General features: G+C 41.9%; 2 protein-coding genes across 7 annotated transcripts in view; one reads left to right on the forward strand and one right to left on the reverse strand.

Moving 5' to 3' along the window:
• Positions 1-22,808, forward strand: part of syk (spleen tyrosine kinase) — a 107,324-nt gene that overhangs the window by 32,742 nt on the left and 51,774 nt on the right. For 2 of the 6 annotated variants that reach the window (XM_055875523.1, XM_055875526.1), the window contains exon 1: positions 20,141-20,643. The exons of 2 other annotated variants lie outside the window; for them this stretch is intronic. The gene's annotated coding sequence lies outside the window, so the exon portion shown is untranslated. Of the gene's footprint in view, positions 1-20,139; positions 20,644-22,808 lie in introns of those variants that run through there. 2 more of the 6 variants (XM_055875530.1, XM_055875528.1) reach the window with 2 other exon arrangements.
• LOC129819029 (GTP-binding protein Di-Ras2) lies at positions 16,558-21,256 on the reverse strand. Its single transcript, XM_055875531.1, has 2 exons — positions 21,044-21,256; positions 16,558-19,690 (listed from the first exon to the last, which is right to left on the reverse strand). The coding sequence occupies exon 2, from the start codon at positions 19,667-19,669 to the stop codon at positions 19,073-19,075; it is 597 nt and encodes a 198-aa protein (XP_055731506.1). The 5' UTR covers positions 19,670-19,690; positions 21,044-21,256; the 3' UTR covers positions 16,558-19,072.

Genomic DNA, 22,808 nt, shown 5'->3' on the forward strand with positions numbered 1-22,808 from the left:
TGAGGAGAGCTCTCAGCCAGAGACCCCTTGGTTATGAGGAGAGCTCTCAGCCAGAGACCCCTTGGTTATGAGGAGAGCTCTCAGCCAGAGACCCCTTGGTTATGAGGAGAGCTCTCAGCCAGAGACCCCTCAGTTATGAGGAGAGCTCTCAGCCAGAGACCCCTCGGTTATGAGGAGAGCTCTCAGCCAGAGACCCCTCGGTTGAGCAGATTGACATCACGATGGGGGCAGCTGGGGCTCTCAAGCACCTCCCACTAATTTTCATGTACAAACACCATCTAAAATCACAGCACACTACGCCTGCTGCCAAGACCAAAAATAGCTCCATACTTCAGTCGAAAAATAACGTCCTACCAGTCTGCCACTTTTCTCTGATGTTGTTGGTTATTGGCTGTGGCAAGCTCGTGTAAAGGAAAAGGGTTATAAATAAACCTTAAAATGGAGGCAATCTGCAATTGCCAATACATAATTTTGGACTTTTAAATTAATGATTTACGCATACCTATTGATTCTGGAAGAATATAACATAAATGCTTAATGAACTTATTTCAATTGCCTTACTCATCAGAACCCAAAATATAAATACCGTATAGCTTCAAAATATGGTTTAAACTGTCATTTTGATACCATGGATGGTCAGTCCTTGTATCCATAGCTGTAACGATGTTCGTCTGAGGAAGAAGGAGTAGACCAAGGTGCAGCGTGGTATGTGTTCATGATTTTTAATAAAGCTGAACACAAGAACAAAAAATAACAAAAGCGGAACAAACGAAACAGTTCTGTCTGGTGCAGACAGACAAAACAGAAAACAACTACCCACAAAACCAACATGGAAAATGGCAACCTAAATAGGCTCCCCAATCAGAGACAACGAGAAACAGCTGTCTCTGATTGGGAACCAACTCAGGCCACCATAAACCTACAAACCCCTAGACCATACAAAATCCCCATAGACAAACAAAAACCCTAGACAAGACAAAAACCCCTAGACAATACAAAAACTAAACAAACCACCCTTGTCATACCCTGACCTAACCAAAAAACAAAGAAAACAAATATAACTAAAGTCAGGGCGTGACAATAGCTCCGTCTATGAATTTGAGAGTGGTTACGTTTCTCCAGCCCCATACCTCAGCTGCCCCCCAAAAAGTTGTTGTTTAAATCCCAAATTGCCCCTTTAAAGACGATTGTATGGGGAGATGGTGGTAAATATAGAGAGGCTAAGAAGAGAAAGCTAATTTTCCTTCTTCCCTAAATAGCACAAGGGGTTTAAAATGCAAAGTAATTACTTGCGAGTTCACAGTAGGAGAAAATGAAGTGGTAATTGGATTTTTTCCAAAAACATATGCAGGTACTCTGCAGGTATAAGGCATTTATTATTTCTAATTATGTCAAGAATTATAATCCTCTGTCTCTATTAGGCTGAACTCTAACAGCTAGCCGAATAATGAATTGTGAATAGAGGTAAGATACAGTACAGGTGAACAGCTGAACTCAAGGTAATATATTTAGCCTATCGGGTAATAATGCCTAACAGGCAATAATGCCTAACAGGTAATAATGCCTAACAGGTAATAATTCTTAACAGGCAATAATGCCTAACATTCTAGTTAATTTGCTTAGTATTGGACTATCAAAATATGCATGTGGCTGTGCATAACCTGGTCTATTTTTATTCCACCATGTTGGTGGCAGAGCAGAGTCTAACACAAGAGGAGTCCACTTGCTATTCAATTCTCCTTTTGCATCTAAAGCTCTTTTAAATACTGTAACTGTACCAACACACATTCTCATTTGTTAGCTTTTGACTGCCCACTCCACTTTATTTTATTATAGTAGTGTATCATTTTTTTATTTTTATCATTGTGCTCTCCAAACAACGTGATACTGACAGCTCTGGCGTCAGTGCCTTCAATGGGCATTTCCTTGTGACAAAAGCTCAAGACGGCAGTTGACATTATTTGAAAAGGTCACCCTCTCTGCCATGTTGTAGAACGTAAAAGACGGCCCAGACACATCAAGGTCAAAGCTAATGGAGCTTCAGTGATGCCCTGTCAGGCTGCCGTCTGGGTTTGACCAGCTTATGCAATCAAATTGCCCAAAAAAAAAGGTCATCAATAAAAGTGGGGAAGTCAATTGGAGCGTTAATTAATCACTCTGTGGATGTGTTAACGAGAACAACGAACGACGTTCATGCAGATGAGATACATATCTATGAATGGGCACAATTAGATATGAAAGAGTTCTCTCAGGGCAAGGCAATGCTAGAGAGGCACTGGCAACACTAACACTCCCAGAGCAAGCAGTGTAATTGGCCATATGTCAAGACTACTCTTAGTGTGTTAGACTACCACACCTCTAGGTTACTGTGCATAGATACAGTATAAAATGTAAGGTGAATTCAGAAAAAGTGGGACACTTATTTCTATATATATATATATTATATTTTTATATCCGAAACGTACAATATACTTACAGTGAAACAGCTCAACAACTACATCATACCAGTCATCCAACAGACTCCCATTCAGAGCGACACACGGAAGCATCCAGGGTCAATGCCCTGCTCAAGGGCACGTTGTCAGACTCCCACCAGGCCAAAAAAACGTGGGACACTTTTTTCATTTCCATCTTCTGTAACCTCTTTTGACATCTTTCCAACATATTAGCCCAACAACACATTTCTGAAATATTCAAGATGTTTCCTAAATCACACAAATGGGACAAATTATTATATCATATTCACAGGAGGCATTACACACACATTGAGCCAAAACCCTATTTTCAGTTCACGTTTGGTAAACTGGGACATCAGGTTAGATAAACTGGGACACCATTATTATAGTCCTAATTGTACCCCGATGACAATTAAATTCACACTTTGTTGTTACATTATCATCTTGATAATACATGTATCAGAAATGTATCATATGTTAGGATAATATGTTGGATAGATGTCGAAAGAGGTTACAGAAGACGGAAATGCAAAAAGTGTAAAAAGAAAAGAAAAAAAATGAATTCACCCTACTATAGTTCTGTTTGGTACAGTACCATTGTACTCTGGAATACATGTCATTTAAACAGAACAACAGTACTACAAGAACAGGAGTCCTACCTAACCTAGGTACGGGGGTCCCTAATGTAAACTGGATGTCTTTCCTCGATTGGAAAAGCCTATGAGACTGTCCCACTTTAGCTATTCCATGATGTCCTACTTTAGCTAGCTATGGTTGGTAAAGCAGGACAACAAAATGTCAACATAATATTGGCAACTTTTTGGTATTATTTTGTTCATAATATGCACATTTACATCACAATTTGGCACAGTGCATTAGTGATGACAATTTCATAACCTTAACGTCAAAACAGAAAAAAAAGAAAACAATTACCTAGCTTGATAAGCTAGCTAATACTGCGAAAAGTACAGTTAGCTAGCTTGCTTAACATTGACATATGGTCAGAGTAGCTACATTCTCCATATTGCTACATTTGTAATGGTAAAACATTTGTTGTCATTGATTGAAAAAGTAGAAGGTTGGCAGTAAAACAACGCAACTCAAGGTAACAACATTTTCTCAGGTTCCCACTTGTAATTCCGATTTGGAGGGTCGTTCAAGTGAAATCTCCAACTGGGAACTAAGAGCCTCCGATAACTCCGATTGCATATGAACGTGGCAGTGGTCACAGATCTCACACAAGAGATCCACATAGCAAGTTGTGGGCAATTATACATTGGGTGGGTCTAATCCTGAATGCTGATGTGTTATAACCGCATTCCAGACAGTTTCTATTCCATAAATTACCAACGGCTAAATCTAATGTATGACGTTAAAATGCCTATTTACCCTGTTCTATCTGACCCTGTCTCATCAGCCCAGCCAGGCAATTTATAAACTTGATCTCCACTATAAAGATGGAGATTTGTATAAACCTTGCTGTCTGTCTCTCCGACATTTGCAACATTGTTTCAATATTGAAATTCGATCTCCAGCTGTCCCATAGTAATGAACGTGTCGGGAGTCGGTACGAGACAGACAGGCAGTCTGCCAGTCAAATTCATGAATCAGCTGGCATAATTTTTATGGATATATACATAGAAATGTAAACTGAAAAAAGGTCAAATTAAATGAAGTGCAGCTAGTTTGCAGTCTTTCCAGCTTCAGTTTGAAGTGATTGTGTTAGCTGTGTTGTTGACTAGCTCCTCTGAACAACAGTGTCCTGATGAGAGAGCACATTTTCTATGCCAGGTGAAATCGCGCCTCATTAGCTTATTGTTATGTATGTATCCAAATAAATGTCACTAGAAAACAGCAAATACAAATGCAGGTACTTTGCTGTTATTCTGGCTGCGCTTTTTTGACATGACTGTAAGTTAGCTGTAGTTGGCTAGCTAGCAAGCAAGGGATAAGAACGTTGCCAGCCAGTATGGCAATGGAACATTTAGAAGATCGACTGGATCGCGTCCAAGGCAACCAAACCGATAGAACAAATGACTAGCCGGCCTGGGTATCAAGCCTAGATTTGTTTCGGGACTATATCTCATGGAAGCATTTTTTATTAAAATATGTCAATCCTTATTTGAATATGTTGGTAACCCGTTGTATAAAAGTGATAATGCCCTCGAAGCAAGTGTTTGGAGGATATTTTGGCACAGTTTAACAACACCCGTGCCAATATATCCTCCAAACACCGGCTTCCAGAGCATTTCCCCTTAATGAAACAACAGAAGCCTGTTCATTTTCAAAGTTGGAAGTGAAGTGGGCGGGTGGACCGTTGGGCGATGCTAGCATGGGCAAAGGACATGAACAGGGCGGGACCAAATTTGGAATAAACTGAACCTAATTAAAATACTCCGCAATGCATGGCTCTAGTAAGCGTGGCTATCCGAATTTACACATTAAAAGGATCTCGGCCGTTACTGTGTACTTTGTGGGATGAGCTTCCTGTTTGAAGCTTGCTATGCCCCCCTCTATGAAGGGATGTGGTTTCTCTGCAAGGGCTTAGTAGCAATAGTTTTGATTTTCACTTGTCACACCAAGAAATAAACACATTAGCATTAAGCTGCCCCAGTTTATATGAAGTCCCACTTTTTCCGAATTCACCCTACTGAAAAAATAATAATACTATGTTTTTAAAAAGAATGTGGTTGTCACGATCGTGTGGCGGATTAACGGACCAAAATGCAGCAGTTGGAAAATAAGCCATCTTCTTTTATTATAACACGAAGATGAACACAACACAAAAACACTTTAACAAAACAACAAAACGACCGTGAAGCTACAAACGTTGTGCACTTACACACACTGGCTACAAACGTTCTTACATAGACAATTACCCACAACCAATGAGAGCCCATGGCTACCCTAAATAAGGCTCCCAATCAGAGACAACCGAAATCAGCTGTCTCTAATTGGGAACTCATTCAGGTAACCATAGACTCTCCTAGATAACTAACCAACATAGACAACGCTAGACATATACACTCAACACAAAACCATCTACTACACCCCATAACCCCTTTACCAAATAAACACCCAAAACCAACAAAACATAAACATTCCCCATGTCACACCCTGACCTAACTAAAATAATAAAGAAAACAAAGAATAATAAGGCCAGGGCGTGACAGTGGTACCAGTTTTGTCACGTGCATATGTGACACATTTTGAGACAACTTGCACTGTCGTGCTATAGAGAAATTAGAGAACTCATTCACATTCATAGATGTTATTGCTAATGCAAGCATGAATTAATCTCTAACGATTCGAGAGACATGTTCAACAAGAGGACAGAATGTGTTGTTTATGAAAGCCACAACAACCCCCCCCCCCCCCCACGAGAAACCAGAGTCTGTCATTAAAACCAAACTTTGAATTTATTCAGTCTCACACTGAGAGACAGGGGTCATTTACCCTCTATATAGGTGGCTCATGAATATGGTAATGAAATGCAAAACATGTTGTAAAAGACAATCCGGGTCCAGGTGTATGACATTCCCTCTCCATTCGCCGGTTTCAAGTGAAGCCGATGCAAACAGTATGAGTCACGGTGTAGCCGGTTGTCTCCATTCGCTGACATCCCCATGACAACCAAACCCCCCTCTCTCTCTCTCTCTCTCTCTCTCTCTCTCTCTCTCTCTCTCACAGGAGCACCAGGAGTTCTTGGATGTATCATCATTATTGCATCCACTCAGGGAATAGAAAGAGCGAGGGAGAGAATAAGGGAGGTAGGGAAAGAAACATTATGGGGGGAGGGAAGAGCAAACTATCAGGAAATAAACACAATGAAGAGAACACGCTTTACTGTATAGCAGCAAATAATTCATCCAAATTCATTGCTGTGGGAAAAAATCGAGGTATATAGCTAGCAATAATATATCCGATTTAGTTGTATGAATGGGCTATTCATGTAGGCTACTACAGGTTGACATTGCTTTCCAGACTGGAAAGAGTGGCGCTGTGGTCTAAGGCATTGCATCTCAGTGCTAGAGGCATCACTACAGTCCCTGGTTCGATTCCAGGCTGTATCACAACTGGCTGTGATTGGGAGTCCCATAGGGCGGTGCACAATTTGCCCAGCGTCTTCAGGGTTAGGGTTTGGCCGGGGTAGGCCGTCATTGTAAATAAGAATTTGTTCTTAACTGACTTGCTTAGTTAAATAACGTTTTTTTTAAAAAGTTGTGTACCCCGACTGTCTAGCAATCCAAAGGTTGTGTGTTCAGGTCGCATCAGGGGACATAGAACTAACATTTTCACTAACCCTTTTTCTAACTTTAATCTAATTCACCTAACCTGCTATGTACATTCTCCTAACCTTTGTTGTTAGTTCTCCTAACATTTTACGTAAATTCTTTCTGTGTAACTCCTCTGTTGTTATTGCGCAACAAGAAGCCTGGTCTCAGAGAAAGACGTGTAATACTGTACGTTCTCTCTCAGTCATCCAATCCGTATGATATTGTACGAACGAGTAAGACATATGATACTGATACTATATGTCCTCTAATTCATTTGATATTGTACAAGCTACATTTTTCATTCATAATGTAGCCTAACGTAACGGAATATATCATACTAAATGGAGAGAAACATATTTACATGCCAAATCTTACGAATTTCCATGATGCCAGGCTGTGCTTTCAGAATTTCAGTAGCCCAGGGCTACATCATTATGTAAAAACTATCACAGATATCCAAAAGTTGTCCTTAAACCAGTCAATGAATTACTCACTTTTATTTCCACCCCAAAATGATAATGGTAGTCTGTTATCAGGATACCGGCCTAATAAGCTACCTGATAATAACCACAATCATGAAAAACATGCCAGCAAACAATATCTCTGCTACTGTTGTCATTATGTGAAATGGCACTCCTTTTACTCCTTCCTATGAAAGAACACAAAGAACTAGAAGGACTACCAATAACATGAACTCTATTTTCATGGACTGAATGCCATTGATTTTCTGAATGGACGGGTGTCATTTTAAATTGCACTGGCCCTGGTCTGCAGTGTCAATACCCGGTAATCTGTGCTCGAACAGTACGCCACAGCGTGCATCACACCAGATAAAAATATCACCTTGCCATCGGTGTTGCTCTGGAAATTAAAGAGTGACGCAATCGAGCGGGCAGGGATGTCAGGTGCTTTGACAGGAATCCATTGTGTTCCCTGTCTATGTTGTTCTAAAGCCAGAGATAGACTCTCGTTCTGACCCCTTCTTTATCTGAGCTGACCAGAAGCAGGACAGGGGTTTGGAATACACACGGAGGCCAGTGATGAGTTTATTTGTGGAGGGGGTGATGTGTATGTGCATTGTTTCAGCCCCAAGGCCAAAGCCCAGAACCCGCTGGGCCGCTACTGTAGATGGGCGATATATAAATAGCCAGCTGAAGAGAAGAGGGGCACTCTTTTTCTCTTTCCTTAGGTTAATATCCCATGCAAACCATTTTAGAGGTCTCCTGTGTTCAACATTTAAAATAGACTAGAGAGAAAGAAATAGATAATGACTCCCACAGAATAACAATGTTTTTCCGGCCCCCTCAGTTGATCCTCGGGAACAGGTTCAGTCTAAATTCACTTATCTCTCAGTTAAAACCAGCGCTTATTGACAGTGAAGCATGCTCAGTCTGCCATCTGTTTCCTTGTTTTTTCATATTTTCAAATATCCCTTTTAAGGTTATCATAAAGAGGAATATGTACTTAGTCATAATAATAGGGCTGTTGTTGGAACAGTCATCTGTGTTGTATCATATCAATCAATTTGTCTCTATTTGTCTGCTCATTTGAATCGGCAGTCCAAGCTTTGTTCTGGAACTTTTTCAAGCAGTGACCTATATTCAAAGCACCAGATTGAAAAGGCTATTTGGATGGAGACATGCAACAATGGAATGCACCTCCATCACTTGATGATCTGGACAAGAGAAGACATATTTTTTGGCAAAAATAATTGGTCCCAACACCGACCCTTGCGGGACACCAGAATCTCAAGCTGACTCCTCACATCTGGCCTAACCTTGAGTGACAGGTTGAGAAATAGAGGCCATAAAAAGCTGAGCTATCTTCTGTGAAATCAAACTGTCCACTTAGGAAGCAACACTGATTGACAATAAATTGCACATGCTGTTGTGCAAATGGAATAGACAACAGGTGGAAATTATAGGCAATTAGCAAAGAAATAAAAGGAACACTAAAATAACACATCCTAGATCTGAATGAATGAAATATTCTTATTAAATACTTTTTTCTTTACATAGTTGAATGTGCTGACAACAAAATCACACAAAAATGATCAATGGAAATCAAATTTATCAACCCATTGAGGTCTGGATTTGGGGTCACACTCAAAATTAAAGTGGAAAACCACACTACAGGCTGATCCAACTTTGATGTAATGTCCTTAAAACAAGTCAAAATGAGGCTCAGTAGTGTGTGTGGCCTCCACGTGCCTATATGACCTCCCTACAATGCCTGGGCATGCTCCTGAGGAGGTGGCGGATGGTCTCCCGAGGGATCTCCTCCCAGACCTGGACTAAAGCATCCGCCAACTCCTGGACAGTCTGTGGTGCAACGTGGCGTTGGTGGATGGAGCGAGACATGATGTCCCAGATGTGCTCAATTGGATTCAGGTCTGGGGAACGGGCGGGCCAGTCCATAGCATCAATGCCTTCCTCTTGCAGGAACTGCTGACACACTCCAGCCACATGAGGTCTAGCATTGTCTTGCATTAGGAGGAACCCAGGGCCAACCGCACCAGCATATGGTCTCACAAGGAGTCTGAGGATCTCATCTCGGTACCTAATGGCAGTCAGGCTACCTCTGGCGAGCACATGGAGGGCTGTGCGGCCCCCAAAAGAAATGCCACCCTACACCATGACTGACCCACCGCCAAACCGGTTATGCTGGAGGATGTTGCAGGCAGCAGAACGTTCTCCACGGCGTCTCCAGACTCTGTCACGTCTGTCACATGTGCTCAGTGTGAACCTGCTTTCATCTGTGAAGAGCACAGGGCGCCAGTGGCGAATTTACCAATCTTGGTGTTCTCTGGCAAATGCCAAACGTCCTGCATGGTGTCGGGCCCTCATACCACCCTCATGGAGTCTGTGTCTGACCGTTTGAGCAGACACATGCACATTTGTGGCCTGCTGGAGGTCATTTTGCAGGGCTCTGGCATTGCTCCTCCTGCTCCTCCTTGCACAAAGGCGGAGGTAGCGGTCCTGCTGCTGGGTTGTTGCCCTCCTACGGCCTCCTCTACGTCTCCTGATGTACTGGCCTGCCTCCTGGTAGTGCCTCCATGCTCTGGACACTACGCTGACAGACACAGCAAACCTTCTAGCCACAGCTCGCATTGATGTGCGATCCTGGATGAGCTGCACTACCTGAGCCACTTGTAGGGGTTGTAGACTCCGTCTCATGCTACCACTAGAGTGAAAGCACCGCCAGCATTCAAAAGTGACCAAAACATCAGCCAGGAAGCATAGGAACTGAGAAGTGGTCTGTGGTCACCACCTGCAGAACCACTCCTTTATTGGGGGTGTCTTGCTAATTGCCTATAATTTCCACCTGTTGTGTATTCCATTTGCACAACAGCATGTGAAATTTATTGTCAATCAGTGTTGCTTCCTAAGTGGACAGTTTGATTTCACAGAAGTGTGATTGACTTGGAGTTACATTGTGTTGTTTAAGTGTTCCCTTTATTTTTTTGTGCAGTGTATATTCAATGTGTGGGACAAAATTGAGGCTATGATTAAGATGTTGGAGCTCTTCTCTGACTGCATTAACAAGGACAACACACAGGTCTTTCCATCATTGTATGATTTTTTGTGTGCAAATTAACTCAAGTCTACGGACAATGTCAAATGTGATATAGCGAAGCACTTGAGTGAGTTGGTTGCGAAATAACGCAGGTAATATCCCGAAGCAGATGACACCAACAACTGGATTTGTTATCCCATTCATGCCCTGCCTCCAGTCCACTTACCGATATCTGAACAAGAGAGCCTCATCGAAATTGCAACAAACGGTTCTGTGAAAGTTTAATTTAATCAGAAGCCACTGACAGATTTATGGATTGGGCTGTACTCAGAGTATCCTGCCTTGGCAAATTGCGCTGATAAGTTACTGATTCCCTTTGCAACCACGTACCTATGTGAGAGTGGATTCTCGGCCCTCACTAGCATGAAAACTAAGTACAGGCACAGACTGTGTGGGAAATGATTTAAGACTGAGACTCTCTCCAATACAACCCAACATTGCAGAGTTATGTGCTTCCTTTCAAGCACACCTTTCTCATTAACCTGTGGGGAGTTATTCACAATTTTTGATGAACAAATACGGTTTTATATGTAAGATGGTTAAATAAGAGCAAAATTATTGATTATTATTATATTATTTGTACCCTGGTCCTATAAGAGCTCTTTGTCACTTCCCACGAGATGGGTTGTGACAAAAACTCACAGTCATTCTTATGTTTAAGAAATGTATAGTGTGTGAGTGGCAGGCTTACAATGATGGCAAAAAAAAACATTTGAGAGTGCACTGACCCTGGTGCTAGAGGGGGTACGCAGCTGGAGGTTGAATGTTTGAAGGGGTACGGGACTATAACAAGTTTGGGAACCACTGCTGTAGGGGATAACTAGTCAGTTGTACAACTAAAAGGTGTCTTCCACATTCAGATGTCTTCCACATCTACCTGCCGCCCCTAATACCTGAGTGAAATTATCAATTGCAGTTGTGGATATGTACTTTTTACGTCACTTTGCTTGTGAGGTACGCTTACAGCTCCCACACCGTACTGCTGCTATCCCCTTGGGTTTCTTCAGATGCTTAAAGTAGAATGAGACGGTAGCCTGTTTACCGTAACGAGTGAAACAATTAAGCCTATCCCACATACTCATATCACATCCACAGAAAGACTGCTATTTCGGCTTTAAACTCAAAAGCCGATCAATATGCCACCCACAATATGCATCTCATGGAAAGGCAATGTCCACTTCAGACAGTTACAGAGGTTGTACTGTATCAATGTGTCTACTACATAAGTTAATTGCTGAAGGTGTATTCAATTGCACCTTTTAAGAAGTAAAACAAAATATGTATTTTGTTGTGGGCATTGAGTTCTGTAGGCTAATTAAAGCGTTAACGAGGAAGATCGTCTGCTCTATTTTTGTGTTAGTCCTAACACAGGAATTGGGTGGGCTCAATCCCCTGACAAATCTTTTTAAAGCGTTTGAGAAATATCACTTTACTTTGTGGCTGGAATTACACAGATACACTAGACTGCAGTAACCCAGCAGTAAACCAGCTCGCTGTGCGATTAGCGTAGATTCAAGCTGTTTTCACTCACTCAAAGGAGAGGATCTGACTGTCAGACAGGGCCAATACAAGGTTCCCTTGTAGTAATTATTCCTCTTTTCAGCATAGAGAATATATGATGAGAGTCAAAGAAATATTATAAATTCCTAGACCATCTGCCGACTAGTTGCATGGCTAGCTTTTATCTATTAGCTTTGCCTCTGTTCCTCTGGGGCTTCAAGAAAGGCAATAACATGTTGAGACCATCTGCCAACTAGCAGCATGGGAAGCTCTTAGCCTTCTCCCTCTGTTTGTGTGTGTGACCAGTGACCACCACCACCGGCTGAGTCACTAGCCCTCCTCCCGCTGACATTACCCAATGATCTTCCTCCCTCTGAGCTGCCAGAAGCATGGACACACTGGTCTCCATGGTCATTCTTAATCTCCATCTGGGTTTGGCCTCGCCCTTGGTCCCACTGGCTGCCTTGTATGCCTATGAGGCGAGCTAGCTAGCGCTGCCTGTGCAACAGACAGAGTGGGCAGGATTCAGAAATTAGCCATAGCGATTTCAGCCGAGTGCTATGACTGGGAGGTCAGAGCTCACAGCTGTTCCTCTGTAGACAACATAGGGTTGTTTGGTAATCTGATCTCATCTCAGCCATGTGTCAAGATAATTGATGCCGTGTACACTGTATTTTAGTGCCGTATTCTCCTTCTATATATTGCCAGGTCTCCTTGGAAAATAGGTTTTTAACCTCAATAACTTTTATCATGGTTAAATGAAGATGAAAATAAAAATATGTCAAAAAAATAATTGTATTAAAATAAAAGTAATTCAAAAGTATTTTGAAGGATTGTTTGCATTGCAGCTCAACTCACCTACGATAAACTTAGACTTTATGAGAAAATATACCATCAATAAGCTGAAATGTATCTCAAACTAAACCTCAACAGCTTCACAAATATAAAAGTTCCTGCTTTTTAGAGCCAACATCAAAAGAAATAAAAACTTCCTTATAACAAAACGTTGTCCTTGGACACACAAAAAAAGGAGTAGCGGACATTTTGATAGCAGGAATCCCCCCCAGGAGAACAAGTAAATATAGCCTAAATAAATCTCACCTTCATACACAATCACTGAAGGTCAATACATGCAGGCTTATGATTCAGTATGCACTGACACAGTCATCTACTTACGCAACCATGGGGGGAAACAGTCTCTGCCTTGAATTATTCAAATCAAATTAAACGGGAGTGAGTGAAGAAAGGCAAAAAATGATCAAACGCTCGTCTCATTGCTTTGACATACCCGAGTGGCCAGACAAGCATCTGGAGATATACTTCACTGACACTTGAGACACTAGACACCAGGCTGTTGTTTGAGACACTAGACACCAGGCTGTTGTTTGAGACACTAGACACCAGGCTGTTGTTTGAGACACTAGACACCAGACAGTTTGAGACACTAGACACCAGACAGTTTGAGACACTAGACACCAGACAGTTTGAGACACTAGACACCAGACAGTTTGAGACACTAGACACCAGACAGTTTGAGACACTAGACACCAGACAGTTTGAGACACTAGACACCAGACAGTTTGAGACACTAGACACCAGACAGTTTGAGACACTAGACACCAGACAGTTTGAGACACTAGACACCAGACAGTTTGAGACACTAGACACCACACAGTTTGAGACACTAGACACCAGACAGTTTGAGACATTAGACACCAGACAGTTTGAGACACTAGACACCACCCAGTTTGAGACACTAGACACCACCCAGTTTGAGACACTAGACACCAGACAGTTTGAGACACTAGACACCAGATAGTTTGAGACACTAGACACCAGACAGTTTGAGACACTAGACACCAGACAGTTTGACACACTAGACACCAGACAGTTTGAGACACTAGACACCACACAGTTTGAGACACTAGACACCAGACAGTTTGAGACACTAGACACCACACAGTTTGAGACACTAGACACCAGACAGTTTGAGACATTAGACACCAGACAGTTTGAGACACTAGACACCACCCAGTTTGAGACACTAGACACGACCCAGTTTGAGACACTAGACACCAGACAGTTTGAGACACTAGACACCAGACAGTTTGAGACACTAGACACCAGATAGTTTGAGACACTAGACACCAGACAGTTTGAGACACTAGACACCAGACAGTTTGAGACACTAGACACCAGACAGTTTGAGACACTAGACACCACACAGTTTAAGACACTAGACACCAGACAGTTTGAGACACTAGACACCAGACAGTTTGAGACACTAGACACCACACAGTTTGAGACACTAGACACCACACAGTTTGAGACACTAGACACCACCCAGTTTGAGACACCAGACACCACCCAGTTTGAGACACCAGACACCACCCAGTTTGAGACACTAGACACCAGACAGTTTGAGACACTAGACACCAGACAGTTTGAGACACTAGACACCAGACAGTTTGAGACACTAGACACCAGACAGTTTGAGACACTAGACACCAGACAGTTTGAGACACTAGACACCAGACAGTTTGAGACACTAGACACCAGACAGTTTGAGACACTAGACACCACCCAGTTTGAGACACTAGACACCACCCAGTTTGAGACACTAGACACCAGACAGTTTGAGACACTAGACAGCAGGATGCTGTTTGTATGCTGAGCACCATGACGGCCATGAGGGCCTAATCATTGATGTAGAATTGAATGCAGACATGGGCAGGAAATGATCATGTGACTACAATCAAATCATGGCGAGTCAGTGTACCTGAGTTGATTTGAACAGCTGAGACGTGGAAGTGATGTATTCCGTTTTAGATTGACACCCTTTAGATAGTATAATACCATACATAGGTCTTGAATTGAGCAATGGCATGTTTTTTCTGTTACTTGTACGTTGGAATGACTGTGAATTGAACCATTTCGTAAAGGCTGTGCCATTCAATTCCTTTCACGGGCGTGCAAAAGCAGATAGAAAACCTTATCAGTATCAGTATTACACACTCATTCCTCTCCCTTCATCAGGACACAGTGAGAACCTACTGTACTGCAGCAAATAGCTTATATTGAGCCATCTAAGAAGGTTAGCATAGCATTAGCATTTCCCCATCATGAAGTGGCCCATTCTGCCTGCCAAGCGGCCACCACAATACAGGCATAAGCACTTGGTGCTGGCAGGTGTTCCATTATATCCTCATAGGCACTTCACTTTGCCGTAATGAGCCTCGCTCCCTGATTACACACACACGCAAACACACACACAAACTAAATTGTACAGCTAACCTTGTGGGGACACACAATTGAGTCCCATTCAAAATCCTATTTTCCCTAACCCCTAACCCTAACCCGTACTCTTACCCTAACCATAACCTTAACCCTAACCTTAACCCAAAAACGTAACCTTACCCCTAACCCTAGCTCCTAACCCTCAAACTAACCCTAGCTCCTAACAACCAACCCTTAACGTAATTCCAACCCTAACATTAATTCTAACCTTAATCTTAAACCCCCTAGAAATACCATTTGACCTCTTGGGGACTAACAAAATGTCCCCAGTTGGTCAAATTGTGGTTTGTTTACTATTCTTGTGGTGACTTCTGGTCCCAAGAATAGTTAAACATGTCCACACACACACACACACACACACACACACACACACACACACACACACACACACACACACACCCAAACCATGGCAATACTGTAGCTGTTCCTGCTGCCTGCTCCCTTTAGTGTCTATTGCTCTCCTCCTGTTCCCAGGGCTATATGCAGTACGGTAATTAACTGCCTCTTTCAATTGGGGACACGCAGGAAAATGGCTAGCTGGTCATCATCTGACCGCTGGTAACATGGTTTGTGAGAACAGTAAGAAGTATGGAGATATCTCCACAAGTTTCAAGGTCCATATTCATAAAGCATCTCAGAGTAGGAGTGTTGATCTAGAATTAGTGTTTGGCCTTTCAGATCATAATGACTAAGATTTATATGGACATGGGATGACATGGCCCTAGATTAGCACTTGTACTCTGAGATGCTGGTTGTTTGAGAACAGTAACAGTGATGAACTCAAATCTAAGTCAACAGTAGAACTTTTCCCAAGTGAGGTCAGGTAAAAAAAAATAAGTAAACTGAGGGATTGATTTTCAAAGGTTGCACTTTACAGAGAGCGACAAAAAGCTTCCATTACTTCTATTACTTAACAAGATTTGGGGCGGCAGGTAGCCTAGTGGTTAGAGCGTTGGACTAGGAACCGAAAGGTTGCAAGATGAATCCCCGAGCTGACATGGTAAAAATCTGTCGTTCTGCCCCTGAACAAGGCAGTTAACCCACTGTTCCTAGGCTGCCATTGAAAATAAGAAATTGTTCTAAACTGACCTGCCTAGTTTAAATAAAGGTCAACATTTTAAAAGAATGTCCCCATCAAGTTGCTTTGATAGATACTGTATTGTCTAGGTCAGTTCATGTTTCAGCGAATCAGTGATTAATAAAGGTATTTGCTTTCAGTGCCTTTTGCCCCAGTTTTAATTTTTTACGTATTATCCTATTTTACTGACTTAGTCTGCCTGTAAGCTGTAGAATATTGGCACTAGCAATGAACATTTGCTTCCATGAGATTGAGGTCAATGGTGTAGTATTCCAATAGCGTAGCGTTCGTACTCATACACGAAACATTCATTTTCATATCAAGACAAAAAACATGTACACCAATAGGGTTTAATAAAAGGACAAGTGCCGTGTTAAATGCATCATTTCCTTTATTCTTGTGACTCAATATATACAATTAAATATAAACATGTAGGCACACATGATGTCTATACAGGCATTGGATTAAAACAGTGTTAAATATGAAATTCAATAATTCTGGCTTTGAAATCGACTGAAAATAGGCTTGAATTCTTGTAGCATTGGTCTTGAAGCACTTTCCTAACCCACGTAAGACTTTCCTAACCCACGTAAGACTTTCCTAACCCACGTAAGACTTTCCTAACCCACGTAAGACTTTCCTAACCCACGTAAGACTTTCCTAACCCACGTAAGACTTTCCTAACCCACGTAAGACTTTCCTAACCCACGTAAGACTTTCCTAACCCACGTAAGACTTTCCTAACCCACGTAACACTTCACTGATGATGTTTTACTGTACTCTGACGATCCACTTCGTTTACTTAAGGAAGGTATTTGAACTGTCATCCTCTAGTTACTTTGGATGAGCCTATTTGCATAAACCTATCTAACTCGATTTAACAACATTATTGACTTGTTCAATATCTTACAGTTTCTCTACTCACTTGCTCTGTGTACAAAGCTAGCCAGTGCCGCAATACAAGCTAACTATGAACCCAGAACGCACTGCTTATAGTAACACCCGCCGTACTGAAAATATCTACACACATGCCATTCCTTTCATTTCAATTGTCTGCCAAGGTTTTAACAATAAATATAATGTAAAATACACGGTTACATATTGAGTATGATTCTCCAAAACAAAGTGAACGAAGCAGATATATGTTCAATGTGTACATACGTGACACAGGTCTGCTGAAATGGATAAAGTCAGCTAGAAACATTTGTTTTCCGTGTGAGGGATATTTTAATATTTTTAACTCTCATTCTGTCTTTATCGTAACACACTGATAAATACCACAACTGTCACTATATAGTGTTATATGTTTGCTCTGTCTGCCATTTTGTGACAGTACCTTATTTTGAAAAGGGTAACACAAGTTGTCGACACAGACATGTTATGTTTACACCTCATGTTTTCTAGAAGCAATGAAATTTAGATTAGTTGAAAAAGTGAATCTATGCTTATTTCCTATGTTAAATTGTCTTCCTCTAATTTACGGTAAAATATCATTCCTATTATAAAAATGTAAAAAAAAAAACCTTAAGCTATGTTGACACAAGACATACACATTTGCATATAATGCATGATGATGGTAATAAATATGGTGGTGACAAGGAAATAAATGAATGGCAACCCAATACCTCCAAAGGAAGTGACATCACAAATCACACAGTTTATCTAGGTAATATTGCTGTGAAGCTCCTATCTCCCTCTGCCATTGCCGCTGATAGAAGTCTATCGAAAACATCTCAAATGATAACTAACAATGTATATCAATTCGACTGCAACGCAATCTACAACTATGATCTATGATCAAAACTAGTCTCAATACTAAGGAATAGTCTTTGCTACACAATCTTAACAGGTTTATAGTGCCTTTTTCCATTGTAGTTAATTATAGTTATCCTTGTCCAAATGGACTATAACACTATAAATATTGGTTAAACATATATTTCTAAATGCACGTCACACCACCATCAATGGTACAGATCTGACCATAAATCCATGTATGTATAACTTCTCTTGGGGATATTGGGGATACATTGGCCGTAACTTCGAACAGTATAAATAGAAAATATAACCTTCACAAAAACAAATACTAAACTATATAAATAGAAATAAAAAACCAATAGAGTAAAACATTTGTATTTTGTGTTTAAGTACCTAACAGACAGCCTGACAGTTTGACTCAAGTGCCACGTCCGCTCCTAAGAGTACTGCTCCTGTATAGCAATAATCTTGGGAGTAAAATATGAGTTGGATTCCATTCTAAAATGTACTTTTCCTGGTCACCATTTTACTCCTTGGCTTCCGTCAATGTTTTGCAGACATAAAAATCTAGTGGTTTCTAAAATGTCAGCTATGGGATCCATGCATCTCTCGGACTGCCTCTGTTTAGCTCAGCTCTGTCTGTCTCTGGGGTTTTCGTGGAGGTTAGGGGTCTCTGGGCGCTAGGGGAAGGTTGCCAAGCACTGGTGCTGATTAGTGTTGAGACCTCGAACGGGTGCAATTCTACAGTAGATTCAATTAAAGAATCCTCTTGGTTGCAAACTTGGAATTAGTATGATTTCATTCAAAGCATCTCTTTGTGTATGTGGCTGAAAAGGAGAACTCTTCTCCACGGGGTGTCTTCCGCTCTGTTTGATTGGCTGTTGGATGTGACAATGAGTCAGGCTGAATAAATCTTAGTGTAGTAGGCATACCCTTGTTCCACTCTTTCCGTTGGATGTAAACTTCCAGGTGTTTTAGCTTGTCTGCAGGAGTGTGTCTTACGATGCACGGTCTGCCCCATGGCAAGAGTCCGAACCCCCTCCAAACCTTGTTTCTCCCTCGCTCCTTGCCCTTCGTCCCTTTGAGATTTTTCGGGCCTCCTGCACTTCCACCTCCTTCTCCTTAAGTCCACGTCACATGACCACACACTTGCCCTTGAGCTTCTCGGCGCGTTTCTGCTGCTTCGATTTGCCGTCGATCTGGAGGCTGACAGTCCTGCGTTTCTCCAGGTTGAGCAGCTCCTGGAAGAGCTCCTTGACGTTGTGGTTGGTCTTGGCCGACGTCTCCATGAAGGCGCACTTCCACTTCTTGGACGTGGCGTCGCCATCCGTGGTCTCCACCTCGCGCGCCGACGTCTCGTCGCACTTGTTGCCCACCAGCATGATGGGACACGTCTCCACTTCGCCCTTGATCTGACACACCTGCTCGTAGATGGGCTTGAGCTCCTCCAGAGACTGACGGCTGGTGACAGAGTAGACCAGGATGAAGGCGTGGCCCTTGGAGATGGACAGACGCTGCATGGCGGGGAACTGGTGGCTGCCTGTGGTGTCTGTGATCTGGAGCGTGCAGATGCTCTTGTCGCAGCTAATCACCTGTCTGTATGTGTCCTCCACGGTGGGGATGTAGCTGTCGCGGAAGGTCCCCTTGACGAAGCGGAGAACCAGGGAGCTCTTCCCCACACCTCCGGCGCCGAACACCACCACGCGATAGTCGTTGCTCTGCTCCGGCATGATGACTGTTTATCTGGGGATCTGTATGGGAGCAGGCAGGGAGACAACAATTGGCAACCTCTTTTTTTTTTTTTTTTTAAATACTCTCTTGATTGATTAATAAATATTTGCATTTCTTACAGTGCTTGGTATTAGTTGTGCACCATTAATTCCTCCTTTTAGAATTGAAAAAGTGATTTAGTACGATGCGCCTGAATGGGCATTATTTTAACAATGTACCAGAGATAGGCTGGCACTTCATCTAAAGCAGCAAAATAGGGCCAGTTTGTTGCAGTATTTTTGTTTGTTTTTTACATCATGATAGGGTCTCTTGGACATTTTTGTAAACCTTACTCCAAGTCCTCAAACCCTCTTAGAAAAAAATTGCTATCTAGAACTTAAAAGGGTTCTTTGGTTGTCCCCATAGGAGAACCCTTTGAAAAAAAAACTTTGGTTCCATGTAACCCTGTCCAAGGAGAGGTCTACACGGAACCCAAAAGGGTTCCACTTGGAAGCGAAAAGGGTACTCCAATTTTTTTCCAAGAGTGTACAGACTACTGCACAAATTCAATTCAGGAAGGATAATCAAGAAGGTCCTGTGAGAAAATATGTAGACAGGAATGTCCCGACCCGCAGGTGTTCGATTTTTGAGCCCATCAATTCCACCCATACCCGTAAACGGTTTTAGATTCCCAGCAAAAAATTACCCAAGTGTTATATGCTAACTCAGCATTCTCATTGGATCAAAGAGAGGGAAGTCAATGACTATGCAAGACCACCACAGGAAGGAAAAACTGAAAACATTACTGTCATTATAGTCTCAAAAGCCCTGGGCTTTAATCTATTTCACTACATAAACGTGTTTTGTAGCGTCAATGAGAGTAATATCTGCTAATTTCGTTCTTTATAGCCTACAAAATGATAAGGTCAGGAATGGTCCATGTCAGTGACTGGTTGACATAGCATCTACATCTTGAATCATACCAGTGCTTAAGGTGAGTGTTATGGTGCTCCTTTTAATATCTGAATAAATAACTAGATAGTAATTTTGAGAGGACTATTTTAATCTGCATGGTTTTTAACGAGAACTGCTTGGTTCAGAGTAGACGTCTATAAAATTCCATCCTTTTCGCGTTCAATTGAGAAGGCAAGGAGCCGCTGACGTGCCAAAGATGCGGGCTGGATGCTGGCAATTAGATGCGGTCAAAAACTACCGCATAGTGGGAACAATGGACTATACACCGCCCACCATCCGTATCCCCTCTTTTGTACCAATGTTATTTTATCGAAAATAATTAGATTAAGACAGGAAAAACAATAGATAGCCCATAGACACGCGGATGTCAATGCGTGCGTGCATAAAGATTACATACTAATTTGGCACAGAATACTCACGTATCAACACAAACGATGAAAATATTAAACTTTAGACTGTTGATCTCATGTTGTATCGAACGGATTGAAATATCAGATAGTGCATGTCGTTCCGTCCGCATTGAGGTCTGCCTCTAAAAATCCATCTGTGTGGACTCCGGTATTTAATGCGCAGCTTGCAGGAGAGGAGATTTGAGTCTGTAGATTTTGCTCTTCGTGACGTAGGGTGGAACATCGCTGTTTTGCTGCTCCCCCTGCTGCAACAGACAAACCCCTCCAAGAAACCCCGCAGCGTGGGCAGCCTTGTGAATCATGGGTCCATAACATCAACACCTATTCCATACAGACACGTGTTTTTAAACACATTCATTACTGAACAGTTGATCATCCACAAATTGGCTGCTCAGCCTAGGTTGGTCTATAGGTGTCTGGACAGTAGGACATTATTACAGTATAATGTCAAATGTATTATTAAAATTATAAATTGAGTCATTGAATCTTCTGATTAAATATGGCAAACTAGGCTGTTGCATAATGAACATATAACTTTAATCCACTCAATTATACATTACTGTTCTTAATTTTTATGCAGAAGCCACTTCTTATAGAAAACAGGTAGTACACAACATTATATGCCGACTGCTTGTATTGCTACAGGCATATAACAGGCTACTTAATCGTTTTTTTGTATTTGTTTTGCAGCCTTGCTCTGTATCAGTGTACATTGTCTACAGGGCCAGGCAAAAGCAACATAAGCAGTCGCTTAGGGCACCCTGCCACTAGCGGGCCCTCAAGAATTTTTGGGGAACTCAGTCGGCATCTCAACTTGCTATTGAGAGTAAGAATATTAAAATACACCAGTTGCAATTTCAAAATGTGGTTGTGCATCAGCAATTTTTCTCTTCTAATGTCAGTCACTCAATTAGCTGGTTAGACTAAATACCAATCAAAAAATGTACATGGCTAATTGTCAGCTATCTAAACGTGTACTAATCATAGCCGAATACCGATCGGGCACGCACGGCACGAAGAATGACGTAGGCTGCTAATACATATTCACGAAATGTGGGTGGAAAGGTTGTGGGGATTTCCATGTGGAGTGGAGAAATAACAACTAGTAGGGCACTAACAGCTGTCAGTGTAGCTAGCTACGTAGCTTGCTAACCCTCCCTAGCTAGCTTATGTTATATGTTGTTGCTAGACAGTATTCAAAATATTAGCCTACTGATTAGGCTACTGAATGGCTGTTTCTGGAGCTATATTTGTCAAGTATTTATGGAAAACTTTGCCACAGATGGATATGGGAAACCAGTATCTTTGACTTAAACATCTATTGTTATCTCCCAAATTGTTGTCATGTTCCATGGGGCTCCTGAGTGGCGCAAGGGGCACCACTACAGTCCCTGGTTCAAATCCAGGCTATATCACATCTGCGCACAATTGGCCCAGTGTCGTCCGGGATAGGCTGTCATTGTAAATAAGAATTTGTTCTTAACTGACTTGCCTAGTTAAATACAGGTTAAACAATACATTTCAGCTGTGAAACTACCATAGGAAGAACAAGGGGAACCTCTGGTAATATGGATAACCGAACGGTTTGAACAAGATTCTACATTGTAATGGACACTACAGCATTGCCAAGTCAGCCTGTGCTCATGCCATGGTTCTCACAGCCAGGGAAAGTGAAATGAAAGGCTACAATGACTTTGCTCATGTAGTTTTATAAAATTGCTAAATGTCTCTCTTTGCCCCATGGAAAAATGTGTAGAACTGCAGGAATTTAACT

The sequence above is a fragment of the Salvelinus fontinalis genome, chromosome 21 (genome assembly GCF_029448725.1).
Source record: "Salvelinus fontinalis isolate EN_2023a chromosome 21, ASM2944872v1, whole genome shotgun sequence".
Taxonomy (NCBI): Eukaryota; Metazoa; Chordata; class Actinopteri; order Salmoniformes; family Salmonidae; genus Salvelinus; species Salvelinus fontinalis.